General features: G+C 32.9%; 7 protein-coding genes and 1 long non-coding RNA gene across 13 annotated transcripts; 4 read left to right on the forward strand and 4 right to left on the reverse strand.

Moving 5' to 3' along the window:
- Nucleotides 1-257: 257 nt before the first annotated feature.
- Nucleotides 258-7,969, forward strand: LOC143426307 (syntaxin). 2 transcript variants are annotated; one of them, XM_076899681.1, is made up of 11 exons: nt 258-502; nt 599-667; nt 950-1,045; nt 1,146-1,239; nt 1,299-1,373; nt 6,159-6,356; nt 6,429-6,502; nt 6,582-6,719; nt 6,805-6,915; nt 7,002-7,098; nt 7,844-7,969. In XM_076899681.1, exons 2-10 carry the CDS (start codon nt 635-637, stop codon nt 7,077-7,079), a joined length of 897 nt encoding a protein of 298 aa, XP_076755796.1. In that variant the 5' UTR covers nt 258-502; nt 599-634; the 3' UTR covers nt 7,080-7,098; nt 7,844-7,969. The 2 variants fall into 2 exon arrangements, with proteins under 2 accessions (XP_076755796.1, XP_076755797.1); XM_076899682.1 differs by lacking the exon at nt 599-667 and having other exon boundaries at nt 259-502.
- On the reverse strand, nt 889-5,846 carry LOC143426290 (condensin-2 complex subunit D3). Of its 2 annotated transcripts, XM_076899643.1 has the most exons (3): nt 5,247-5,375; nt 1,969-4,899; nt 891-1,898 (listed from the first exon to the last, which is right to left on the reverse strand). In XM_076899643.1, the coding sequence occupies exons 2-3, from the start codon at nt 4,887-4,889 to the stop codon at nt 1,451-1,453; spliced, it is 3,369 nt and encodes a 1,122-aa protein (XP_076755758.1). In that variant the 5' UTR covers nt 4,890-4,899; nt 5,247-5,375; the 3' UTR covers nt 891-1,450. The 2 variants fall into 2 exon arrangements, with proteins under 2 accessions (XP_076755757.1, XP_076755758.1); XM_076899642.1 differs by having other exon boundaries at nt 889-1,898; nt 1,969-5,846.
- LOC143426301 (lymphokine-activated killer T-cell-originated protein kinase) lies at nt 6,778-8,657 on the reverse strand. Its single transcript, XM_076899670.1, has 5 exons — nt 8,531-8,657; nt 8,221-8,457; nt 7,829-8,122; nt 7,445-7,663; nt 6,778-7,361 (listed from the first exon to the last, which is right to left on the reverse strand). The coding sequence occupies exons 1-5, from the start codon at nt 8,652-8,654 to the stop codon at nt 7,204-7,206; spliced, it is 1,032 nt and encodes a 343-aa protein (XP_076755785.1). The 5' UTR covers nt 8,655-8,657; the 3' UTR covers nt 6,778-7,203.
- A 2,196-nt stretch (nt 8,658-10,853) lies between these two features.
- Nucleotides 10,854-13,086, forward strand: LOC143425783 (putative G-protein coupled receptor B0563.6). The gene is made up of 6 exons (XM_076898777.1): nt 10,854-11,266; nt 11,423-11,682; nt 11,781-12,007; nt 12,096-12,397; nt 12,521-12,755; nt 12,840-13,086. Exons 1-6 carry the CDS (start codon nt 11,244-11,246, stop codon nt 13,035-13,037), a joined length of 1,245 nt encoding a protein of 414 aa, XP_076754892.1. The 5' UTR covers nt 10,854-11,243; the 3' UTR covers nt 13,038-13,086.
- LOC143425785 (uncharacterized) lies at nt 11,554-14,440 on the reverse strand. Of its 2 annotated transcripts, XR_013102075.1 has the most exons (4): nt 14,300-14,440; nt 12,787-12,936; nt 11,773-12,299; nt 11,581-11,676 (listed from the first exon to the last, which is right to left on the reverse strand). It is a non-coding gene; the product is annotated as an uncharacterized LOC143425785 (long non-coding RNA). The 2 variants fall into 2 exon arrangements; XR_013102074.1 differs by lacking the exon at nt 14,300-14,440 and having other exon boundaries at nt 11,554-11,676; nt 11,840-12,299; nt 12,787-12,892.
- Nucleotides 14,344-19,783, forward strand: Gry (trafficking protein particle complex subunit 11 gry). Of its 2 annotated transcripts, none has more exons than XM_076898775.1 (21): nt 14,344-14,476; nt 14,626-14,827; nt 14,993-15,162; nt 15,240-15,428; nt 15,496-15,681; nt 15,746-15,913; nt 15,989-16,193; nt 16,291-16,464; nt 16,539-16,617; nt 16,685-16,739; nt 16,896-17,103; nt 17,172-17,377; nt 17,457-17,762; nt 17,826-18,031; nt 18,100-18,240; nt 18,302-18,510; nt 18,592-18,752; nt 18,821-19,043; nt 19,109-19,217; nt 19,510-19,586; nt 19,667-19,783. In XM_076898775.1, exons 2-21 carry the CDS (start codon nt 14,639-14,641, stop codon nt 19,691-19,693), a joined length of 3,288 nt encoding a protein of 1,095 aa, XP_076754890.1. In that variant the 5' UTR covers nt 14,344-14,476; nt 14,626-14,638; the 3' UTR covers nt 19,694-19,783. The 2 variants fall into 2 exon arrangements, with proteins under 2 accessions (XP_076754890.1, XP_076754891.1); XM_076898776.1 differs by having other exon boundaries at nt 17,829-18,031.
- Nucleotides 19,784-19,926: 143 nt separating this feature from the next.
- Nucleotides 19,927-20,949, forward strand: LOC143425784 (uncharacterized). Its single transcript, XM_076898779.1, has 2 exons — nt 19,927-20,346; nt 20,542-20,949. The coding sequence occupies exons 1-2, from the start codon at nt 20,200-20,202 to the stop codon at nt 20,674-20,676; spliced, it is 282 nt and encodes a 93-aa protein (XP_076754894.1). The 5' UTR covers nt 19,927-20,199; the 3' UTR covers nt 20,677-20,949.
- A 1,480-nt stretch (nt 20,950-22,429) lies between these two features.
- Nucleotides 22,430-25,570, reverse strand: LOC143426305 (putative serine hydrolase). Of its 2 annotated transcripts, none has more exons than XM_076899678.1 (5): nt 25,425-25,570; nt 25,300-25,344; nt 24,709-24,944; nt 23,124-23,471; nt 22,430-22,883 (listed from the first exon to the last, which is right to left on the reverse strand). In XM_076899678.1, the coding sequence occupies exons 1-5, from the start codon at nt 25,483-25,485 to the stop codon at nt 22,635-22,637; spliced, it is 939 nt and encodes a 312-aa protein (XP_076755793.1). In that variant the 5' UTR covers nt 25,486-25,570; the 3' UTR covers nt 22,430-22,634. The 2 variants fall into 2 exon arrangements, with proteins under 2 accessions (XP_076755793.1, XP_076755792.1); XM_076899677.1 differs by lacking the exon at nt 24,709-24,944 and adding an exon at nt 24,038-24,273 and having other exon boundaries at nt 25,425-25,569.
- Between the last annotated feature and the right edge of the window lie 265 nt (nt 25,571-25,835).

Consider the following 25,835-nt stretch of genomic DNA (forward strand, 5'->3'; position numbering starts at 1 on the left):
AGATTAAATATTCCTTAGGTTTTATAGTTCAACAAATATAAAACATTCGATAGAGATATATACTTTCTTTAAACGATAAATCATAATTGGCTTTTGTTAAAATTGTCAAAGAAAACAATTTTTTCCAACTAAAATATAAATTGCTTGTTTTTCATTGAATTTTAATAATTAGTATTACAATTCTACATCAATCCTTTAAGCAAAAACATGATTTTATTAAATTTATTGATTACGTACAAAAAAAAAGAAAGTACGCAGATTTGAAATAGAAAGAATATCGTCGCAACAAAAAAAATAGAATAGATGAAAGAACAAGATGATACATAATTCATGCTAAAGTTGTCCTTGTAACCAAGCTGCTAAGTGACTACTTCCTATTTCATTTTAGATGCAAAACATCTTTTAAGTAAAGTGATTCAGTTCAGCTGTGAGTGCACAGGAGAGAAGACTGCTCGCAAATATATTTAACTGATCCTCGCAAATTGAACATGGTCAATTATAAGTAAGAATGCCAACGTCACAACGACTTTTATCAATTATCTCAACCGCATTGATAAAGTAGATAACAAAAAGTACACTTTATGTCTTGGATTCACAGAATTATCAGTTATACACTGATTCTCAAGCAATAACCATGGTCCGCGATCGAATGCCAGAGTTACGTGCCGTTAGTATTTTATCATTCGGCAGTCTGAACTTTGAAAACAATCACTTACATTACGACGTTAGACTGAATAAAATTACACGTGACGTGTTACGCTAATAGCACAAGCGATAAAATCCTACCATAGTAAAAATTTAACGACAATTGGCTACTTTATTTTTTATTGAAGTTAGCGCATTCTCTTTCCTCTAGTTTTTTTAAATACTTTTTTTCGTCGTTAACTTTCTCTCTCTGTCCAAAAATAGATAGTTCGGTGTAATCTTTGTTTTTTACCTCTCTCTTTAGTGTCTGAATGCTAGCACTACATTTGGTAAAGGATTTTTGCAAGATGTTCACATACAAATGTCCCAAAATAAAAAATTAACAGAAGTGTTGAACGAAGTACGTATATACATATGTATATGTAAATACATAAGTCATTGTACAAATATCACAGACGATTAGATTGACGATAGATACAGAGTGACAATTATCCGTGCAGGTTGAAGAAATTCGCAACTTGATACAACTCGTCGCTGAGAATATCGCTATCGTAAGGGATATACACAACAATGTTTTGTCGTACACTAATAAAGGTAAGAACGGAGTACCAAATGTTGTGCCTGCCCTCTAATTAACGATTTATGTATTTCAGGTTTACAAAAAGAAATGGACAGCCGGACGTATTCTATTTCCCGAACATCGTTTCGTATTCAACAAAAGTTAAGAGGTAGGCAATTCTTTTTGCGTTTCTGCGTAGTGCACCATAAATAAAAATAATTAAATAAAAATAACGTCTTACCTATCCTAATCAGACTCGCTATCGTCTTGAACCTGGAAACTGTTTCTCTCTCTCGTGTTATGTTGATAACCGGTAAGTTCATTTTCACTCGGGTAAAAACTAGAAAGTCTTCGAACTTTCGTTGCGCGACCATTAAAATCAAAATCCAAGTACCTCGGCAACACGGGTGTGCTTGTACTAGGACCAGGTTGAGATGGTGAATACAAAATTGGCGTTGAACACATTATAGGACTCCAACCGTCTGAAACGCTCGTTGGCGAGAAACAATTTATCGGCGTACTCCTTGAATTTGACAATTGCGAGACCGAAAGACGTTTCAACACAACTTTTGGGTTCACGTTACACGCCGTTGCGTCGAAATTTTTACTCGGCACGCTCTGATTATTCATCGTGGGCGAAGAAGTTTCTTCTTCGATAGAATTCTCATCGTTCAATCTGATATCTCCCACTTGCCTGAAATAATTAATTGCAATTAGCGAATAAACGGTGGCGAACAACAGAGTTAAATCAAATTTTTACTAACTTTTTAAATTGCTCCACTTCTTTCTCCAAGCTGGGATACTCGCTTAATAGATTTGATAACTGGTCCTTGCTGTACTCGTAGTACGTTTTAACTAGCATTCTTTTCACGTCGTTTTCTAACTGTACCCTCAAAGTTGATAACTTTACTCTGAGTTTGATCAGCGTGGGCAACAAAACTTCTAAACCATGTTTCTTTATCCCTTCTATAATAATGTTAATGGCATTAGAAGCTGGTATAGTTGATTGAACTGCACAATCTTCGCCCTCTTGTTGATCCTCGTCACCGTGTTTGGTAAAAGACGACGGACGTAAACGATCGTTACTAATTATATACAACGCATCCTTCAATACACACGCCCCTTCCTCTTTTTTAACGTCAATCATATCGACGCAACTTCCACCGAGTATCTGACTAGTCAATTTTACAAGTAATTTTATCTTTCCTGGAGGATCCAAGTGATCCAACATGAAATCGTATATTGCTCTCCGCTTATTCTCGTTCTCCTTTCCGGGAAGCGTTAAAATCTGCTTTTCCTTCTCACGCATGCTGTAATGACAAACTTTGTGCTGAAATTGATAATTGTTGTAATGATATACGCTTTGCAGAAATTGCTGTGATACCAAAGATTTATTCTTGGTCAAAAGCCGTTCCTCTATCAGAAAAGTAGTCAATTCGCGTATCATATTGTCCGAGTCTGATAGCATCGTTAATATATGAAAAAAGAAGGGGCCCTTAATTTTAATATAATCTTCCAAAAGTAGTTGAATGAATATCACCATGATGGCCTCTCGTACCTGCGGACTTGAGTCCTTCATACTCACGCACATATCTGACAAATACGGTTCCACTAACGCGGTGAATCTAATGCAAATATCAGCCAAAGCTTTCGCAACGTTTATTTTCACGGCGATTTGAATATGCGAGTTTATATTCGTCTCCTGCCGCATTAATTTTCCAAATATTGGGACTACTTCCTTCGCAATTTCACGATCTCTCATTGCTTGCTGCCCAAGAACAACAACTGCCGACGCCTGCAGTTCCTTTATCTCCTTCATTACTTCCGGTAGCGCCTCCCACTCTAACAACACTCCTTGCAAGATTCGCAATGTTAAGGGTTGAATTTTGCAAGTACATAAAACTGTCGCATGTCCGAGCGTAAAAATAGCTTTTAAATAATTAGGTGCCATTTCCGTAGCTTTGTCTTCGTTCTTAAAAATTTTCGCTATTTCGGTCTCCGATGTCTTGATCAGATTCAACATATACGACTCGAGTAAATTGTTATTTTTATCGGGATGCAAATAGTGAATTATATTGTGTATAATGTCTAAACAAATGCTGACTAATCCGAAATTGATTTTGAATTCTTGCAGACATTTGTGCAAATAACTGTGAAGGTGTTCTAGAACTGCGTGGTCTAACGACCTCCACGAGCATCTCAATACTTGCAGAACTAAACTCGTGTAAAAATTATTCTCTGAAAAGATTTCCTTGTATTTCAAGAAATATTTGTTCATGTTCGGTAAGTCGGTATTTTCCGCCAATGCAACTAAAAGGACCCACGCCTCTATGTTATTATCCGTCTCAATATGAGACTGTATACGTTCTATCACAGAATCAGTAATAACACCATGTTTAACCCACAGACTACAAGCTTTTGACAAATGTTTACGCATTTTCATGTTAGTCAGAGTGTTCAGAATTTTCCACGGCAAATTATTCGCATTATTAACAATGCACGTCGAGACATTTTGTATCCTATTTAATAATAACTCTCGCATATAGTCTAGCACCTTTTCTTGTACTTTAATTTCAACGTCAAATATTTGCGGCACAACAGTTTGTACCCACTTGTCCAATAGTTCAGAATTATCGGAGAACTGTTCTAAAAGCTGAGACAAAATTTGTACAGCGAATCGGCGCACTAATAGCGCCGGGTCTCTACACCTACGGCTGATCATAGGTGCAAGTTCATGTATCAAAAATGGAAACATAACAATCAAATTTTTCAAGATTTGCAACGTGCTTCGTCGCACCATTGCTCTTTCGTCCTCTGTTCTATCTGTCAGCATGGTTATTAAAACATTGGAGCCCGGTAACAAATCCGTGTCATCAAATAAAGCATTTTTTATATCATGAAATGTAGGAAACTTCTTGTTCGCATCAGATTCTTTAAATATAGCTTGAAATATCTTTTTATCAATTTCATTATTGCATTCTGAAAATTCAGCAATAATCGCCATAGCCTTTCCTCTTACCATACTTGAACAATCCATGCATCTATTCAATACAATTGCAAAGAATATTTTCCTTACTTTAATCTTCAAGCAATCAGTTATGTTGCAGTTCATTAAAAACGACTCGAGTAAAAGTCTACCAATTATTTCTTGAGCAAATAATCTGAAAGGTATCTTTGAATGGTGGGACAATAGCAGTAAATCCTTGAGACCTTCTAACAAAATATTTTGGGTACATATTACCAAAAGCTTTACCAACACATTGGCTTGTTTTTGTCTACCTTCAAGTTTATCTGGACATATTAACATCATACGTTGTATTAATGTTAAAATCGCAGTTTTAGCTTCCTTCTCATACGTGTGTAATAAGTTTTTTAAAAAATTTATAGTATGCTCACGTATATTGGTGATAACTTTCATTTGTGCATCCACGTGACTACATAACATACGAGGTAACACATATTTTGCTATGATCGTTATAGTTACTTTTACAGGTCCATGCTTGTAATCACATAGTTCTTTTAAAGCTGCATAAGCATTTTGCGGTAACGAAACATTCAAAGTACCAGTATCTTTAAAAGATTGAGAAACTGTACAATCATCCTCTATTTTTGTAATTTCAACTAATCCTTCAATAGTAATGTTTAACGATTGCACATGGTCTTTAAACCAAAATGATTTTGTCATTGTAATAAAGCTGCAAACGATAATATTTAAGTTTTTTATAAGAATTCTCTTTTCGTTGGATGAAAGAATAATAACTTCGTTTGCTAATTCATCGGTGATATTTAAATCATCTAAATTCATTGCTTTGTTACGTTTCTTAACAGGAGGCTGTAATTGTTCGGAGCTTATTTTAAGGATCCCTATGGCTCGTTGATATAAATTGGGGTGAAATATATTAAATGCGCTAGTACCAGGAATGGTCAGAAGCACAAAGTATAAGTTAGTCGCATATAAACATGACTCTTTAGACTCTTCGTCAGCTTCTTTACTTTGACCGTTCTTTATTATATAACCCAATACAGCTAATAAAGCACGTACCTTTATATCCATAGTGATCAGCGTATTCCATGATATCTCAGAACGATAATTTCCAGGGTTATTCTGGTCTCTACCATTTTCTAGCCAAGCATTTACGATGATACAAGTTTCATGTAAAAGTAGTCTCATATCTTCACTCTCCAAAAACATGAGATACTCCTCAGGTGGTTCATTGTAAATCATAAATTCTCCATGCCAAATAGACTGAATCCAGTCTTCGTTTAAATCACCAAATTTAAAATTATCGAATATTCTCAATGACCTCATGGTGACGATTTCGTTTTCAGTTTAAATAAATTTTTAAACGACGCCTACTACAATTATTATCACATTTCTTGAATTATCTTACAAACGTAAACATAACCTTAACTTATCATTTGATTAAGTAAAATTATGGCCTCAGGTTATCATTTTCTGGCCGCGTATGGATAACGACTTTATTAGTTCATTATGGCATGCACCAACAGAAAACTTTGTCGACGATCTATCACGAAACATTTCGTATAATCTGTAAGGAATTGTAAAAGAAATTTTGGCGTCCATTCGAGAGCGGGAAACTGGTTGACCAATTAGATTCGTTGCGAACTGCAACGCAAAACATTGCGGAGTTCCGCGCGCTTTTACGTCCTATAATTTTACATAAATATGAATAAAAATTTCATTTTACATTTCCTTGATTTAACACAGTATAATTATGATATACGTTAATCAGAAAGTATTTTTATCATAAACATCTATAGTTTACGCGTTCAAAGTAAATTTATAAAAACATGTAGAATCACGTACACGTGATATCACGTGATATAAAAATTGAATTATAAAAATTTAAATCAAATATTATGTAAAAACGATTAATTGGTCAACTTGTGTCCTACTGTTTATAAATTACTGATGTTTCTGCACATTTTATAGAAATGGGGAAAGATATTGCACCGATTGATGATTTAACTTTAACTAGTGTGAGAGAAGGGCCTATTCATATGCGGATTAAGGCACTACAGTATGCAACAATGATAAATCTGTTTACCGAAATTATGGAAGAATACAATGTAACTATGTTTAGGTATCGTGAAAAATGCCGTTTACTGTTACATCAACAAAAATTGCTAAGTATGGTTTTGCTTAATAATAATTTTAAATATGAAAATATATCGTTATGCTATATCTTTATTAACTTTTTAGTTAGAAAACATATTACAAGCGAAGAATTGGAGAAGTTACTTGATGCTCCAGAAAACAATTTGTTTGTCGATAATGTAAGAATTGACTTTAGTCTTTGATATTGTCAATATTTTTAAGGGTCACGTATAGAAATATAAATTGTTTTATGAACAGATTCTAGAAGAAAGTAGAATTGCAAAGCAACAATTGATGGACATTCAAAGCAGGCACAATGATATATTGAAACTAGAAAAATCTATCGAAGAAATTAGAGATATGTTTAATGAAATGGCGTTCCTTATTGAGAAACAAGTAAATATACTTAATTATGTAGTTACAAATAATATTAGTTTTAAATAAATGCGTAATTAGTATTGTGTCTCTTTTTTTTTAATAGGGAGAGCGAGTAAATAGTGTGGAATATTTTGCTGGGAAGACTGCTGATAATGTTGATTATGGTCGTACTGATCTCGAGAAAGCAGAACGAAAAAATCGTAGATGGAGAAAGGTATTCATATCAGTAGTAATTGTTTGTGTCTGTATGCTGTATGTGTAAAAATATAACGGTGTTATCGACAAAAAAATATTTTTCAGAGAAAAATTAAATTTGCCATCATAATTAGTATAATAATTACTTTTCTTCTGATGGTTATCATCTTTTTATACGAATAACTTTAACAATACTTATTATGTAAGTAGTAAAATACTTAATATATCATTACAAATAAAAAAATAATCGTTATATGTTATTAGTCTTTATATGTGTTACTGGTACTTGCATTAATGTCAATATGTATCACTTTTTTGTATTATGTACATAGTTTTTAAAATAATTGACAAGACCTTTTGCACTGGGCCTAACCTTGTAATCTGCCGTAGTGCATACAAAGAATACTTCAAATACCCTCTCATATTCTTTTCCTAGATTAATGGCTGGTAATGGAGGACGTGTACCTATGATTATTAAGCTACTGTATTTGATGTATTAGTTACTAGAAATTGCTTTATCTCTCAAACATTATTATTAAATTACTTACCATACTTGGTATTAATCATCTCATTAAGAAAGCCAATACTATCATCCATATTAATGTCATGTTCATCTATTGTCTTATTTTGTATTCCATACATTGAATCATCCGAATAAGATTCGTCCATTTCTGAGGTTTCTACATGTGGTGGTGATAAAGCTATCATTTCCCAAACAACAAGACCACATGCCCAAATGTCTGCCTTATTTGTAACAGGACCTTCCTCTGAAAACATCAATTGAGGTCATACTTAATCATATTATTTTTTTCATGTTATACTAATTACAATATGCAAAAATATTTGAAGTATTCTTCAGTATTTACATGTATTTACATAAACATCCATGTAATCTGCTAATTATTATTCATAGATACGAGAAATTAACAAACCAGATATTATCTCAGGGGCACTCCAACACTCTGTTCCAATATATGTAAAGTTTCCTTTCGAACTATCCAATTCCAAAGATTCTGTTAATGGCAGAGATACTCCAAAATCACATAGCTTAACGATTTTATAATCTTCAGAAATCAGCACATTATAACTTTTTATATCACCATGTAAAATACGTGCAGTATAATGCAAATATTCTAATCCCTTTGCAATTTCATATGTTATATTCAAAATATCTTTAGCAGCGAATGGATCATCACCGGCATCAAGTTTCTCTTCTATCTTATCGCCTAATAAAATCAAACGAAAGCAGAAGGTATACAAACTTTTTATTTTACATATGAAAGTTATTAAAAATTATTTATGACTAAGCACTTTTTTTACATACCTAAAGAAGCATCCAATTTTTCCATTGCCAAGCATGGTTCACCGTTCAAAACTTCGGTGAAGCCTCGAAAACCGACAATATTCGGATGATCCAATTTACGAAGTACCTCTGCTTCGAAACGAATACGGTCAGTGTACTTTTTATTTTCTACAATTTTGGAATTTCGTTTTTTTATCGCCCACGGTGATCGAGTGAATCCGACTTTTGGTGATCGTTCCAGACTGAATACAGTAACTCCTAGTAATATGTTTACATGTTAAAACAATATACAATACTAAACAGTGTCAAGTGCATATTCTTGTTCCATTACCACATCCATAACCTATTTGTTTTAGAAACGGTGACGCTGGAATTTTAATGGGCGTTCGTAACTCTGGATCATCTTGCTGTCTACTTTTATATCTTGTCGTCGTAGGTGTCTTAAATTCGCTCATTTTTTTAATATCATGTAAAAAAGTCGAATGTGTACGTCGAATGCTTACATTCTCCCGTTAGTCGTTGATTTTTAAATTTTCTTCAAACTGACGCTCAACTGTTACCAACCGTATGAATTAGCAATAACAAATTAACGGGTTTATAACTGTCATTATAAAATATAATTCTTTCCGTAATTCAATACCTCTTTAATGTATTTCAAATTACTTTTAATATTCATGAACAATATAGGAAAAAAATTTACTTTAGGAGACCAAAAATTATTTCCCTCTAGTTAGCAGTATTAAGTGCCTAGTTTTAACCTATATATTGTCAAAGTAATCCATAAAATTCCCTAGAAATACTAGCGCACAACTTTTAATTCCATGGATAAAATTGTCGATCTCCTATAGTACAATTCAATTAAAAATTGGTAAAAAGTAATAATAATATATTTCATATTCATATACATCTAAATCATTCATATTTATATAGATCTAAATATCTGCTATGTTGCTGAGCTCAGCAATAAGTATACTTAATAAAATATATTAATTAGCTTTCGGTTGAGATTATTAATGGGAACATTTTTGTAATTTATTACATTTTCAACGGAGATGATAAATAAGTTAACAAGTTAAACAAAATTCTAACGAATTTGGTTCATCGTTAAACTTGGCGAATACGTAATTTCAAAGTATCTATTTAATATTCTGAGCACCTTCCGGGTATGATAAATTTCTAATCGACGTAACGTCATTATATAGTCTACCGAGTTTGCTCCGTGGCTTAACATTTTCGCTGGTCGCTCGAATGGATACTCTATCGAGTGTGAAAAGTGTCACTGATCACGTTTTCTGCTTGAAGTAATTGCTGATTTTTTTCAGACACACTTTTGGATACCGATAGAAACCTGATTCTTCGAGGAAATAAAAGTTTATATCTCCCAGGAACACTTTTCCTCTTCCTCTCTTTAAACTTAGACGCAACTAGTCCTACTTGATACGATGCTGCCGATATTTTAGTACTTTCGAAGCTCATTACTTGATCGATTAAATCCTGTTCTTGCGCATTCAACAAGACTACCAATGTTTCTTTCTTCTCCAGCTGCTGATGCTCTGAATATGGAAAGCGAATAGTTGATGCTTGACTAGGCAAATTCTTGTTTAGTATTCTGCCCTGTGTCGATTGCGGTCGTAGAACTTGTTTCAAGCTTGAGTATAGACGTTCTTGCCGTTCTGGAGGAACGTGTTGCTCCTCGCCAGCATCCATGGGAGTCGTAGTATTTTCAGTAGTTGTAGGCTCATCAGTTTTATCTCCTAGGTCATTCGTATCCATAGTATTAATGCCTGTAGGAACTTCAGTAGTTAATGGAAGCACAGTTACATCGGACGTCGATTCTTCTGTTGGGAACTCTGTTGGTAGCCACTTGACCGTTGAATATTCTTCTGTACTTTTATCAGACATCTCGCTTTCCGTGATTTGCGTTGTTGCTTCAGTCGAATATTCGGTAGTTTCTCTTTCTGTCACGAATGCTTCTTTTTGATTGGCATTGTATACAAATTCATCACTGTCTGCGGATTCTATCGGTTTCGGAATTAAAGAGCAACATCTTATTAAATGGTCACTTTCGCAGGGCAAAATCAACACTTGACTGCTCTCGTGGAGGAGTTGAGAGTCATCCGGGCATTCGTTGGAAAGGCTACAGGGGCAGGAATTGTCTGACGTCAGAATCTTCGGTGTACCCGTACAGAAACCGGTAAATAACATTGCCCTAAACAAGAGATAATCGATTAATTTGGTACGTGCTCCGGAGCTAAGAATAAATCGTCGTTTATCGTCGTATAAAACGTTATTCGTTACCAGAAAAACCGTCGCGTTCCATTCTGGTTCATGGTGCTTGAATTTTGTTTGAAAATTAAGAAATACGATCGGGGATAAGCGTTTTCACTTTTTGTCTCAATTTATACCGGTTTACCCCACTTGGTTCTTGTTATTTGGTAATTTATAGTCTATCTGTTATAGGCAAGCACTCGTTCCCAGAAAATAGCACGGAGAAAGTGATGATTTTAACAGTAATGTAAAGGTTTCCTTTAACTCCGAAATGTAAAGTCTACAGAACGCTTCAACATCACTGATAATAGAAAAAATATATATACGTTTCTGCATTTTACATATTCTGATTCATGTTAATGGTACAAAGTGCGTTACCATTTTCTTTTTTTTTCCGGAAGTAGAAAAGGCATTAATTCAGCACGAGGCATTTTATAGCACCTTCAACTGGATTAACGCGACGAAGGACGCTGGAATATAATTATAATGTGCAAGTAAATATACTTTGCGTACAACAATAAATCAGCTTTTGCGAGAGCATGCGCAATATTGGCTTTTAACGAGAAACGGTGGTGAGTTCATCGGGGATGGATCTCGCAGAACTTGTTATGCACCCGTTGCGTCGGTTTCATTCAAGTGATCATCAATGCGCGCGATAAAATAAGCAAGATTATTCTTCGAAGTAAACAGTAGATCTTGATACTAATTGACCAATGTGATTTTTAAACTGCATTACTTTTTTAAATCGATAAAATAGTTTTAAATCAGTTTCTACTATGTTAACGGGAATTCTTAAAGGGTACGTTTTGAAAACGAATAAATGTTGCATCCTAAAATAATCGATGGAACACTCAAGATCCTCGTACAAGTTGATTTTTGTTAACTTCACATTACATTAAGAGTTATCGTGCTGAATGCTGAACTACATTACTAAGATATTCAAATTTTCTTTTAGAACTCTTTTATGCTGTGAAGGTGATAATTCTACCTGGAACAATATAGTTAACACGAACAGGAATGTCCTTAACGATACCACGTCTTCATTGCGAACCGCTTATAGAATAGTAACTCCCACGATCGTAATCAGCGGTATTTTTGGTAATTTCTTAATACTTTTGGTGTTGTCCACTCCGATGTTTCGAGGGATCGCATACATGTATCTACGAGGATTAACGTTGGCTCACGTTGGCGTTCTTGTATCTTGGATACCTGTGTGTATGTATCGTAACATATAAACGAGTAAAAAAATATATTAATTAATGTAGTAATATAGACATTTTAAGTTAATCGAATTAAAAATGATACCATTGCAGTTGTTAGATTGGGATACGGAATAAAAAATAATTACCCGTCCGCATTTTATCACGCTTACTTAGAGCTGGCCGCTGTGAACACCTTTGCTATAGCCAGCATTTTAATTATGACCTGCTTAATCACCGATCGATACATTTTCATTTTCTTCCCGGCTCGTATTCGTAACAGAAACGCACGCAAGAACGTTCGCTCTTTTATCCTGTGCTCCTTCATTCTAGGATTCACGGTACTAAAACAATTCTTTTATTTCCTCTCGTATCAGTGAACGATTGTTGCGTATGGAAGCTTAAATGTTACCAACGATCGGGTTACAGGTGAGTGCGCCGTTGACAGGAATGAGAACAGTGTATGAGCAACAAACGGATGCCGGAACTCTCTTCACATTGCGCGAAAATGTTTCCGTCACGCGAAGCGCGTTGTGGAACGCGTATATTTGGACCATGGAAATAGCGCTGCGACTTTGTCCAAGTATAATCCTTCTTCTACTGAACAGCTTCGTGGTAAAGAGATTTCTGCACCTAAACGCCAAGAAAAGGGAATTTCAATCTGTTTCGGAAAAGTATCGTACCCCAAATGTTCCGGATACGTCTCTATTGACCCGCAATCGGGGATACAGGTAGAGTAATGATAAAAGCTGACAGGCGAATAAGTTTTTCTGCATTCAGATTTTTTAAGCGTTAGCGTATACTTTTTAATGATTTCTAAACGATTTTGGAGTATTATACAAATTATTTTTTAGAGAAGAACAGCATTTAGCTACATTGATGTCAGTGATGGCGGTATGTTTTCTAATGACAATGATCCCATCCATACTGGTCCAGTTCATATATCATGATCACGAAACTGTGGACAATGGTTATCTTTTGTTTCGAACGTGTGCTGCTGTAACCGAACTTTGTAATTTCGCTATCCACATTATCATATACTTTTCGTGCAGTAAAGAATTCCGAAAAGAATTCCTCAAACTTCTACAGGTAAGTATACAAAAGTAGGAAAAATACTTACACGAGAGAGGAGCAAGAAATTTGTTAATGAAAGTTTCTACTTTCAATATACAGAATAGATGCAGGAAAAATATCGTTGAAGAAGACGTTGAACGACCAATAGGAGAGATCGAAGATTACAGTCGACACGGTACGACTGTTCGATTGACACCTGAACAAACAAAATTAAACTCTCCAGCTTCTGCGAGTAGATTGAATCCTATGGAGGAGGATAAAGAGTCGGAAGTACTAAATGCTTCCGATATCCTCTGAAGATAACGTTGTTCCAAATAAAACACTTCAAACAAAATGTGTCAGTTCAATACATTTGTACTAAAAATATAATGAAATACCACTTTATTTTATCGTCTAAACATTATACGTAACAGAAATTTTAATTTTTGTATATATATATGCATATATATAATTTAATTTATACAGTAAAAATGTTTTTAAAGATATAAGCTCCAAATGAACCTGAAATCGACCCACCCTGAAACTCGAAAACAGCTAGAGTAATAAAAGTTTAAACTTATCTCAGGAGGAAAAATTTGTGAATTACGAAAACTTTTATCTCCTATTTAAGTAATTATTTTTGGACTTGGAGGACAGCAAATTTCACAAAAACTCCTTTATTCGTTTCTGCTTCTCTTTCCTTCTCTCGTCTTAATTACAGAATTTTAGAGTATTGCTGATTAAATAATGAAATTCCTCAATTTTCATTGAATAAAAAGAGTCAGATAAATTATATCTCTCGCTTTAGAAGTAAGAGAGAGAAAGATATATAAGAAAGCTATAAGGAAGAATGAGATAGATGCTACCGACCCTATTCGAGAACCCGTGGCGCCATCTCTGTGAAAAGTGCTCAAACTGGTCGCACAGCGTTATCGACAGCGAAGTGAACTACTGAAACACTAGCGCCATCTCTGTGGAAGCTAGTGAAACTAATGACCGACCAGTTTTAGCATTTTTCCAAGAGATGGCGCCAGTGTTTCAGTAGTTCACTTCGCTGTCGATAACGCTGTGCGACCAGTTTGAGCACTTTTCACAGAGATGGCGCTACGGGTCCTGAAGTAGAGTCGGTAGCATCTGTCTCACTCTTTCTTATAGTTTTTTTTATATATCTTTCTCTCTCTTACCTCTAAAGCGGGAGATATAATTTGCCTGACTCTTTCTATTCAATGAAAATTGAGGAATTTCATTATTTAATCAGCAATACTCTAAGGTTCTGTAATCAAAATGAAAAAAGGAAAGAGAAGCGGAAACGAATAAAGAAGTTTTTGTGAAATTTGCTTCCCTCCACGTCTAAAAATTACTACTTAAACAGTGAAAACAATTTATTATTCCAGCTATCTTCGAGTTTCAGGGTAAAATGGGAACTATCATAATAGAAAATTTATTGCTTTTTTCAATATTTTTCTCTGCCATTTTTGCAAATCGGACCTAGGTTTATATGAACTTTGTTGTTGCTTTCGAGGTGTAGTATCAGCTGTAAAAATTTGTCACACGAGTAGTGAATCATCCTGTATATCTACCTACATGAGCGATGCTAGGTGACACTAGTAGTTCGAAGCACTCGCATCACTAAGGAGCAGCACATAACCTAAACTGTCAAACTGTACATAATTTGAGCTAGCACTATTTTTGGTTATACACAAAGTTTCAGTTGAACAGTTTTGTTCTTCGATGTAGCTCATTGACTAAATAATTGGGTATGCTCAAAATTACATAAGTAATCGTTCAGAAAAATGTTCATATAAACTTAATATTTCGCAAATTTATACGTACTGTACAAAGTACATGCTTATGTACTTTGTACTAAGTTTCTAATTATTAAAGACATTTTTTTATTCCTTTACAGTCAAATTTTAAGTATGTGCGAGTTACCACCAGAATTAGTGACTAAACCATTAGCTCTCATTGGTTTAACCGGGTTGGACATTGCAAATCCTGTACACCGTTCAATTTGGGATGCATTTAGTGTTAATCGCAGATTGGACAGTTCTGCTGTACAGTTTAAATTACTCAGTGTTAATCATGAATTTCCCACAGTAAAACCTAAGGTAAATCTTGTTCTATGTGTAATTGTAAAGCATTACTTGCTTGTATAGTGTTTATAAATGGTATTTTTATGTATCAATATCTTTTTGCTACTTGGTTCTTTGTCAGGTTTTACCTTTCATTTTCATTAGTTATTTAATTACTGAAATAGTATTGACATATTTTAGAGAAACTCGTATGAATGGTACAGACCTAAAGGAATTTTAAAACGCAACTGGATGAATAAATATCTTAATGAAATTCCAGCAGTTGTTGTTGTATTTTATGATTTAGACTGGAATGATCTACAATGGAACGAGAAAAAAATGGAATGTGCTTCTAGGGTACAATCACTTAGGTAGAAAATATAATCAGATATTATTAATATTTTATTAAATAGTACTGTATTATTAATCCGATTGTTTATCCCTTTAGGAATGCTTTGGACGGAAGAACTACAAAAATAGCTGTAGTCCTTATACAACATTGCGCACAGCCACCACCAGGTTCTGAAGATGCTATGGCTACTGAACGTGCTACAGCTGTGTGTGGAGCTTGTGAACTATCTCCAAAGTTATTATACATTTTGCCACATGGAAATCATTTACTAGGATATATATCTAGGTAATTAATAAAGTAGTTATAAATTTTATTTTTGGAGTATATTTTGGTTTGATGATATATATTATAGACTAGAAAGTGCATTATATGATCTGGCACAAAGTTTTTATCATCATGAATACCGCATTGTCAAAGGACACAAAGATCAGCTCAATAAACCAGTGCAAAAAAATGCCCACAAACATCTTCTTGTACGTCATCAATTTAAAATGGCATTTTTAAATGAACTTAAGCAAGATCAAAATTTAGCACAGAAGTAAGTGTGACAAACATTAAAGAAGACTTTGTCCATGATTAAGAGATATGAAATTATTTTTTAGACATTATGCAACAGCATATAATAGCTTGCTGGAAATTCAAATAACAGACACAAATGTAATGGAAATTAAAACTGTTGCTTGTTTCCTAAATTACAAGCTGTGTAAAATAATGTTTAGTTTAAATGTTCCTAAAGATGCTATATCACAATTTAGACTTCACACGGACAGGTCAGATCAATGAATAAATTAAAATAGAGAGTATATAATGAATATTATTACAGTAACATTAAATTGGTAGCGCAGATTCAAATTATGGACAGGTCCGAAGGAACTTATATTTGAACATCATGCTTGGATGTGCAGTCAGTTTTCTACATTTGCAGAATTATTTGATGATGCTATTAGGCAAGGACTTCCTCCTGTTCAAACTCAGCACCCTGGTTATTATTTCCAGTCAGCAGCTCATCATGCAAGCTTAAGACAAGCAGCTTGTAAAGAACTTTGCCAGGTATAAGAGAACCACTATATACCCAAGAAAAATAATACTTTTATATGAAACTTTTTAATATCACAACATGTATATTATATCATATACATTGTTTTAGAATATTAATAGTTATCCAGAACCAGATCCATTAGCAGGAGAAGAGAAACTTGAATTCTATGGGCAACGGCCGTGGCGTCCTGTAAAATTAAGCGCAGAACCTGCAGATCCTATGAAAGAAACACTTGCCATACAGGCTTTGCAGTATAAAGAAAAATATACAGTTAACCATTCCGTACGGAACACGTTTAATATTTCTTTGTCCAAAATGAAAGGTTACTGTAATATATAGCTATATTATGCTTTCAGAATATAATCATTGGATTGCTAGGAAATGCAATTTCACAATTTAAATTGTATAGATGCCCAAGAATGAGGAGAGTATTAGGTATGATATATTTAATTAATAATTATGTAAATTGTTGCTTAATAATATAAAATTAATTATATTGCAGTTGTGCAAATGGCTGAGGAATATTATAATTCTAAGGATTACGGAAAAGTCTTAACGTAAGTCGGAATTTAATTACTATATTAGAACAAAAACTCATCGAAGTTACTAAAAAGAATTGTTACTGTCCATTAGTCAAAACATTGACTCTAACATTATTTCCTCTAGACATATTTCATAACTTAACATCAAAATCATAAAATTTGATTGGCCAGATTATTGATGCACATGTTGTGGGAATATCACGGTGAACGGTGGCCCGTCTTAATCACAAATATCTTAAAGAATGCCCTGCGTGCGGCGTATCTATCCACAAGTATTCAAGACTACATCACACTAGCATTTGAAGCTTTGGGGCCTTCCACCACATTTTCGGAAGATTACAAAATGGCTGTTTACACTAACATCATTAATATTCTTCATGTGGGTAATTCTTAATCTTAATTTTATTATGATATTCGATTATAATTGAAGAAGATATGAAATTATAGAAAAAACCACCAAATCCGGAACCTGACTTACCCGATGATGTGAGATATCCCGCAATAGAAAAGTGGGTAATGGAACTTAATCAGTCAGAACCAATTGTTTTCACAATTGATGATAATAACATGAGTTCGTTTATAGAAGTTAAAGCAAGATTCTTGCAACCAAAGTATGCAGTTAATTCTACAGTTAACGCGGAAATTATTGTTAGGTAATCTTATTAAGTATATATTATTTTTATAGAAAAATAGGGCAAACTTATAATAGAATAATTCATATATTCTGTTCAGAAATTCCTACAGCAATAGCGTTGAATTTTCTAAGATATTAATAACAGTTAGCACTCCAGGATACAATTCAGAGTTCACTGTTGCCGATGCAGAGCATAACGATCTCAATTTTCATGGGAAAGAAATGAAAAAATTTCTTTATCAGTTCCAAGCTCCGCAACAAAATGACAATAGCGAAATACGTATCACTACCATTTCATTGTTCATGGGTAACGAGGCAACTTGCTGCATTATTCTAAGATTCTCCGCTGTAGGGAGAGAAACAAATTTTTTAAGTCGATTGTATCCTGAAATACAACAACTTCGGTATGTTAAAACAAGAACGCGTGCATCTGTTTAGAAAATTGATTCATTTTATACTTATTATAGTAGAGAAGAATTTGAAACGATACAATCACTAGTCAATGCCGAAATAAAACAGGAAGAATCTAGTCTGAGTATAAGCGCTGAATCCAATAATCCAGCACTTCTAGGTGAATGGCTTCCAATTAAAATATCTATTACTCCTAATGAAGAAATATTATCAGGATTTTTAAATGTATTACTCGTATCTGATGGAACAAACGAACAATCAAGTACGTACGGAACTATTGTAAAAGTACGTGTATACTTTTGTTAATTACTAGATTTCATTGTTTTGCAGCGGAATTAAGTTTAACGATGAATAACAAACAATCGGCTATATCCATATTAATTGATCATTTGAAAAAAGATTGTACAACTTATCAAACTGTATACTTAAGAGCCCACAAAATTGGTGATCGGAATATTCATATTAAGGCAAGTATTAGTTTTGATTTATAATCTTTAAAAATGATTTATAATCTTTTTATTCTAACAGGTAGAATACACGAGGTCTGAACAAATTAAAGGTTCGAAAGAATTAACGTATTCACTATCAGTTACAAAGCCATTCGAAATATCAACATTATTCTATACAACACTTTTCGAACCATTAACGAAAGGTTTTATTAGCGAACCATTTTTAATAATGCCTCACATTTCTTGTATCTCTCCGTGGCCTATAAGTATCATAAGTACTTCCATAGAATTGGTAAATTCTAAATTTTCGTTAGTTATTAGTTTTAGCTTTTATTGTAAATTGTAACAGAGCGTCTCTTATGTAATTATACAGGGAGATTCGATAGAGAGAGAAAACGGAGATCAGTCAGTGTCTGTTTTAGCTGGTGTTACACTTTCCGAAGGTGAAACTGGTACGGATATATATTGTTTGATACCAAAAGTAGGTAGCGAGCAACCTGTTAGTACAGGAGTATACACCATTAAATGGAAACGGTAAAGAGAGTTGCAAATTGTAAAATTGTCAAGTGATTTGATAGTAATTTTTTCTTATATTTGATCAGTGCAAATGATGATAATGCCTTGGAGACTAGCAGTAGCGTTACTTTAGCTCCTTTATGGGTCGAAGATGCAATAATAGGCTTAGAAGCTAAATTACCAGCACACGGATGGGTTCGTACACCCTTACTTATATCATATTTCATAAAAAATCATTCCGATTATATGATTACGTTGCGATTGACTATGGAAGCCAGTGACGCCTTTATGTTTGCTGGACAAAAACAGGTAGACCTACTCTCTAAAAGTTGTAAAAGCTTGTAGTAAGTATCATAACTGTTTATCTTCTTTAGGTTGATATTTATATACTTCCGAAAAATGAAAGGAAAGTTGAATGGATTTTACGACCATTAGTGGCGGGTTTTGTTCAACTTCCGACATTATCTTTAGCAGTTCCCACTGGTAATTATTTTATTAATTAACGAGTTATATATATTACAATGTGGAGCTGAGAATTATCGTGATATACGATAGAATACATTTTACGAAGCTTATACTTTTAAACTGTTATGTAGGAGAAAGCTTGAACACCTTGTACCTCTTTATTTCCTCCACTTTTGAACATCAAATTGTACTTAGTATTTTGAAGTAATTTGAAATTATATTGTAGCTCAATATTTTATTTTTTTGGCTCGCACCATGATTTTCAGCTCTTGAATCTCAGATTTTAATTATATTCATGTATTACATATAGATGAAGAACATAAATTAAGTAAAGCGCGACTTTCGGAAGTAGTAGAGCGGTCGATACCAAGTCATATATATATTCTTGTAAGTATCGTCATTTTATTCAATATTGAAGACTCAAATCCTAAAATTTACATTACAGTTAACAAATTTTCTTTATATAGCCAACGTCACAAATTTTTGAAGAATGAATGAAATGACAGCTATAGAGAGAAGAAGGTACTGAAAAGATTAAAAAACTCTGTTCTCTTCTATCAAAATATATTGTCGAGTCATAGGTACATTTTTCACGCATTCTTAATCATAGAAATAAGATTATGAATATCGATTTGTTAAATATAATTTATTTAAATTACCTGAGAGAGAGAGAAAGAGAGAGAGAGAGAGAGAGAAAGAGAGTGAGAGAGAGAGAGAGAGAGGGGGGGGGGAGAGAGCGTGTGTATAATAAATAAAACTCCCTGAGTCCTCTAATGTGCATTCGATTCCGTTAATAATAAGTTCAAAGATGTGGGCGTCAATATTGATTACGTTACCATACGCACGGTATTTCTATAGAAACCACGTATGGTACATATTAAAGTATACATTACGGGGCATGCGTACGACTAAAACACGTCATTTACATTGTTCGTTTAAAGTTATAAATTATACACAAGTTAAACAAAGCAGTGAATTGCAAATATAAGGTTCATGAATAATGACAACAGCGTTGACTGATAACAATCATACTCAAAATGTTTCTTTAGAAGAGAAACGAAGCGAAAAAGAATTGCAAAATTTTTTGACGCCCATCTTCCGTATAAACTCGGAAAAATCTTTGGTTCGCAATCGGAAATTTTTGAAGGTATGACATACTTAAATTTAACTCTAGCATACATATATAATAAATGTTAAGAATTCAAATATATAATTAACATTTTCGAATAAACCTAAATGCTTTACTTCTTTATGTTATTTATTTCATGTAATTAATATTTAACATCACGACAGGATCTTATTAAATATGAACTAAATTTAAAAAATGATCATTTACAAATAGGATTTGGAACTTGCGAAAGCACGCTTACGAACTTACGCTGCGTATACCCCAACCGATCGAGAATTACAGCAACGTGTAATGGAATATCGAAAACACTTCCAAAAGTATGTCCAAAATTTCACTTCTTCGTTATAAGGTCGATTTCGTGTATCCAATACGAAGTATATTCACTCAATCTGATAACTCGAGCCGAACGAACAAACTTTCAAGTGAAAAGTTTGTTGATCGTTGGGATCGATGCATCGGACTGATTACTGAAACGATGACGTTAAACTGGCGATATAAAAAAAAAATTAAACGTTATTGTAAGAACCTACATTATACCTAGTAACAACTTAGGATATAATATTTTATCGCCGTAATTACGTAATTTTATACAATAAAAAGAATATATACTTACGCTGTGGCGATGATCTACCATGGATTTCTATAATATGGAACAATAGTTCTTGAAAGAAATACGGAAAGAGAATACGAAGATATGTACGAACGGTATTCACCTGTACGAATGGAATATTCACGTTCATTTTCAACGTGTGACGGCATTATCATCGCTCGTAATTACTGACACGCAGAACGTGTATGTACGATAGGATAAGTCCGTTTCAGAAGTTACCTGATAACGACCTAAACCAATAATTCGACAGAAAGCTATGTAATAGTTCCACGTTAAATTCCATCCATAAGTAGGAATTTAGGTTTCGGCATTTACAAAAATATTTAAATACGTTACTTATTATCTAGAATATTTCACTGTAGATTTAAGTATTTGCGGTGGCTATGATTTTGTAGAAAAAAGAAAAAAAAAGCATTAAGATATTTTTACTGCCGCTTTAAGGCATCAATTATTACTTCAATAAACTTTAGCTCACCAGTTCGTCGATAGATATAAATAATTTTTTCAAATTCTCTCCTTTAATTGCTCCGTACATACTGGTCGAAAACTTCAAAAGAACTGACACGAAACAGTTGAAACGGAAATATCTCAATATACAATTTTATATTTCTACCTGCTACAGTCTCAGCTGAGTAAATAAATTGACATTGATACTATTCAGTCTGACCATTGTGGATAGCTTGAAAACATTTGTATCAATATAACGCGTCCTTTATTTTCTTTATATCATTCTTTTTATAATTTGGTCCGGATGGTAACGCATTTCCCTACAACTTCAGAGAATTTTCGGAGAAAATTAGATTTTATTTTCCAAGGGGATTAATATTAAAGCAATCGTTTTTTTTTTATCATAAATTAAATTTATTACAATAAATTATAAAGATTAATGCCTTACTGCATTTTTTATTATATTGTATGTAGTATAAAGCGTAGTTTTTTAATCTTAAGAAAGAAAATTATATAGCAAAAAGAAGGAAAAGCGAAAAGATAGTATGTATCGCTTTGAGGTCATTTATCGCTGACTTATGCGTAGAGACATAAAACGGTATAACTTCACCGGTCTACGTTACTATGTAAAATATTATCGTCTTAAGCTACCGAACGGTAATATCCATTAAAATAATTTACCACTAAATACTATAAAAACGTTAATATAAATAGAAATGTTTATTATTTTCAAGGTATTTGTGACTTATCACCGCGTGCAATCAAATTGAAGAAAAGTTTAATATGGGCACGAAAATATTTTGGAATGATGTTCTCTCTTTTAAAAGTGACAAGTAGTCACTTTGTAATTTATTATTTTCTAAGAGAAAATTTTTTTATCAAAGGTGCATTGAAAAAATACATTTTTCATTATTGTTTATTACTTTTTAAATAAATAATATGATTTTTAACGAATAATGCTTTTTGTATAAATATTAAATATGTTATTAAAAGCCATTGCTTTTTTTTTTTTTAAATTAAATCCATTAATGCCAAGCTCAAATGTCAACTACATAAGAAAGTGTATTATTCAGTACATTTTCACTAAACATATGTATAGATCGATAAATATATTAAAATAATTACAGGTTATCAATTAAATATACGAAGGTCTACATGCAGCTAATGTAGCTTGCATTAGAACAATTTTAACTAAATTAACAATTGCTATTTTACTTTTCGTTACATATACATCTAAGATGTTTTATCATTAAGTACTTATGAAATTGTTAATTATAGGCGCAATTCTTTCTGGATTATTCAAATGTACATGATGAGTCCCCTCCACTTCACGATATTCAAATCGCGTGGCTCCTACTTTTATTTTATCTAAAGTTTGGGCGTAAGATTCGGATTGAAATTTCATTCCGGGCACAGCACGGATATTGAGATAAGCGCACTTTATGCGAGTTGCATATGCAAGTACCAAATCCAAAGATAACATATCTAAACCAGAGACCTAAATAATATATATATATAATACATTTTTAAATTATATATATAAATAATTTACGTTTCTATTATATACATAAAAGACATCAGTTAGGGCTGTTCAAGGTCGTATGTACACATATTATTTGTATCTAATATTTAAATACAATATGTCAGAGTTATGAACGCTCTTTTTTATGAATAAAAGAAAACGGTCTTGAACAATCTGTATTTGTGTCTTTTCCTGCAGTAGTAAATAAAAAATTACCTTTAATCGTAGATCGCGTGAAAAATAAAATCGTTCAGGATCAGGGGAGGATCGTAAACCACGTTTCATTAACGTTTTTACACTTTCTTTCGTTAGGGAACCATTATATGCATCGTATACAATAGCAAGCACTTCCTCATAAGTGTAGGATGGACTACTATTAGGCTGTAGTGACTCGTAACTTAAAAATTTATCAATAATATCACCTGTCATTGCAGGAGTTTTTGTAACATCTTTTACGTTTGGGCTTACAATATCTAAGCTTATCAAAAAATCCACTTCATCAGGGTACGATGCAGCATATAAAAATGATATTGCTCCACCCAAAGAATGTCCAAGTAATTTCACCTACAACAGTAACATTTAACTATGTAGTACGATACACCAAATCTACAAGCAGAAGGGAGATTAAAAGTAAAAGAGTACTTTGCACTTATTGAATATTAATGATATGCATATTGGATGTGAATGATATCATACTCATAATAGTATGAATATTTAATGATTTACATACATATGTGCTATGTGTTTTAAAAATATACTAACATCTTCGCTATCATGTATTAGATGTATATCCATATATATGAAAGAAAAGTTAATTGCTTTCCAACTTTTTATGATTTATGTCTGTGAATTATTGTTGATAGTGAATATTTTTTAGTTATTATAGTGCAAAACCAAGTACTGTTTTGTATAAAACTTCTGAAATTAATAAACGGATTGTAATTGTACTTCTCCTTAAGCAGTGACAGCGAATATGTTAAACATATTTTTCTCTTTGCTTGGTGGTAAAACTTTTCAAGGCTGACTGTTGCATTTATAGTACAATAATAATAAGATAAAATTTCTACATCAATTTTCTACAAGATCTATCTACAATTGGAGTGGTGTGAATTATTAATCCACTCTCTAACCTTATGCCATTTGTAATACTTGACAATTCTACGCAGTAGAATAATACCATCCCAATAAACATGATAGTACTGGCTTTTTGGATAATGGGAAGATAAACCATGACCAGGCATATCCAAACAAAGTACAGAAATGTCATTGGATAATAAGGGAATCAAAGTGTCAAAACTGCCAGCATTATCTTGACGTCCATGCAGTGCCACTATTGGTTGGATCCCTCTGGGACCCCACCATTTGCCTGCAGGTAAGCAATTACTATGTCATAATGAAGTTATTAGTTTGAATTAATAATTTAATTATTTTAAACATATAAATGTGATAAGGTCCATGTTTCCTAGAAAAAATCTTTAAAATATGAATTTTAATATGTAACAAAATTACAGCCAAGGTACAGAAAATTATTGCCATCTGAAATTTCGTACCTCATCTGCAGTTATACAACGATGCTATGTAATGTACAATATATAACTTGAACTATGTTTAAACCATAAGAAAACTTAATAAAGTTTACAACAGTCAACCTTAAAATAGTGCAACTTCTTCTTAGTTGCAAATAAAAGCAAAGTGATATTCAAGTACAAGTTTGACATGTATATGTTGCGATGCTGTTGCAATTAAAAGGATGTTAGCAACAATTGACAGATCGTTGTATAACTTTTATTGGCTAGCTAACCTTGGTCCAATTGTAATATTTAACGACTCTACGAAGAGCGATAAGCCCATCCCAAAATATATAACAAAATTGTCCAGTGGGAAGGTGAGAAGATAAACCATGACTAGGCAAATCTATAGCTAGAACAGCTATATTTGAAGGTAATAATGGAATTAATGTATCAAACGTCCCAGCATTATCTTGCCAGCCATGTAGTGCCACTATTGGTTGTTGATCCTTTGATCCCCACCATTTGCCTAAGTTTATTATCAATATTCATATTATTTATATTATATTATTATATCTTAAAGATATATACACACATATATGTGTATATATATATATATACATACACATATAAAAACATACACAAGATGGAACATTTAAAACAGGCCATTTGAATAACTTGCCTTCTTTCGATAGAAAAAAATTATACTTATAAATATAATATATATATATACTAATAAAATATTTTAAGATGAATATAAATTACCTATGAGGATCATTCAGGATCATATTTTGTATATGTATATATATATATATATATAATTTATATGTCAATGTATGATTGTACAGTTAAAATCAAAAGAATGAATTACAATCCTTACTGACCACTTATATGTCCCCATGGTACGGGTATCTGAATTTCTTCCACCTCTAAAAAGTGATAATTCATTGAATTGACACAAATAAATTTATTACATAAACATATATTAATATAACAAATATCAACTTACTATGTAGTTTGTGTCCATTCATATTTTCCATAGAAGTATTGATTTTATCAATTGTACTCATTTGGATGACAGCAAACTACTGATAGTTACCAAAAATTTCCGTTCAACTTATCTGACTGTATATATTTACTGAATTATAAATTCTCGATAATCGTGCTCATCCATAGATTTCGTAAGCTATACGAAAATAGTACTGTCGCCTGTACACTATGCAAATTACACACCATTTACTATACTTTTAAATATAATGATAAGATGTAAAATCAGCTTACCGTGCTTCTATCCTAGTGTATCATATCACCTACGACTGTAGGCAATATGTTTATAGGTGTTGTCCACATAAATCTTCTGTTTGCTTCTTATAAAATTAGTTTCAAATAAATGTTCTAATGTCAGAGAAAAAACTGCGAC

The sequence above is a fragment of the Xylocopa sonorina genome, chromosome 8 (genome assembly GCF_050948175.1).
Source record: "Xylocopa sonorina isolate GNS202 chromosome 8, iyXylSono1_principal, whole genome shotgun sequence".
Lineage (NCBI taxonomy): Eukaryota > Metazoa > Arthropoda > Insecta > Hymenoptera > Apidae > Xylocopa > Xylocopa sonorina.

Excerpts from the sequence above, each read along its gene's own strand:
- LOC143426307 (XM_076899681.1), top strand. The coding sequence starts at position 635 with ATGGTCCGCGATCGAATGCCAGAGTTACGTGCC. Across the intron at positions 668-949 it reads GAATGCCAGAGTTACGTGCC|TGTCTGAATGCTAGCACTAC; the intron begins GTTAGTATTTTA and ends CTCTCTCTTTAG. Across the intron at positions 1,240-1,298 it reads TTTGTCGTACACTAATAAAG|GTTTACAAAAAGAAATGGAC; the intron begins GTAAGAACGGAG and ends TATGTATTTCAG.
- LOC143426290 (XM_076899642.1), bottom strand. The coding sequence starts at position 5,513 with ATGAGGTCATTGAGAATATTCGATAATTTTAAATTTGGTGATTTAAAC. Across the intron at positions 1,899-1,968 it reads GAAGTGGAGCAATTTAAAAA|GCAAGTGGGAGATATCAGAT; the intron begins GTTAGTAAAAAT and ends TAATTATTTCAG.
- LOC143426301 (XM_076899670.1), bottom strand. The coding sequence starts at position 8,654 with ATGAGCGAATTTAAGACACCTACGACGACAAGATATAAAAGTAGACAG. Across the intron at positions 8,123-8,220 it reads AAAATTGGATGCTTCTTTAG|GCGATAAGATAGAAGAGAAA; the intron begins GTATGTAAAAAA and ends TGATTTTATTAG. Across the intron at positions 7,362-7,444 it reads GATGATTAATACCAAGTATG|GTACACGTCCTCCATTACCA; the intron begins GTAAGTAATTTA and ends TAATAATCATAG.
- LOC143425783 (XM_076898777.1), top strand. The coding sequence starts at position 11,244 with ATGTTAACGGGAATTCTTAAAGG. Across the intron at positions 11,683-11,780 it reads TGTATCTTGGATACCTGTGT|TTGTTAGATTGGGATACGGA; the intron begins GTATGTATCGTA and ends ATACCATTGCAG. Across the intron at positions 12,398-12,520 it reads ACCCGCAATCGGGGATACAG|AGAAGAACAGCATTTAGCTA; the intron begins GTAGAGTAATGA and ends ATTATTTTTTAG.
- Gry (XM_076898775.1), top strand. The coding sequence starts at position 14,639 with ATGTGCGAGTTACCACCAGAATTAGTGACTAAACCATTAGCTCTCATT. Across the intron at positions 14,828-14,992 it reads TTCCCACAGTAAAACCTAAG|AGAAACTCGTATGAATGGTA; the intron begins GTAAATCTTGTT and ends GACATATTTTAG. Across the intron at positions 17,104-17,171 it reads ACATCATTAATATTCTTCAT|AAAAAACCACCAAATCCGGA; the intron begins GTGGGTAATTCT and ends ATGAAATTATAG.
- LOC143425784 (XM_076898779.1), top strand. The coding sequence starts at position 20,200 with ATGACAACAGCGTTGACTGATAACAATCATACTCAAAATGTTTCTTTA. Across the intron at positions 20,347-20,541 it reads GCAATCGGAAATTTTTGAAG|GATTTGGAACTTGCGAAAGC; the intron begins GTATGACATACT and ends ATTTACAAATAG.
- LOC143426305 (XM_076899678.1), bottom strand. The coding sequence starts at position 25,485 with ATGAGTACAATTGATAAAATCAATACTTCTATGGAAAATATGAATGGA. Across the intron at positions 25,345-25,424 it reads GAATGGACACAAACTACATA|AGGTGGAAGAAATTCAGATA; the intron begins GTAAGTTGATAT and ends ATCACTTTTTAG. Across the intron at positions 22,884-23,123 it reads CACGCGATCTACGATTAAAG|GTCTCTGGTTTAGATATGTT; the intron begins GTAATTTTTTAT and ends TATATTATTTAG.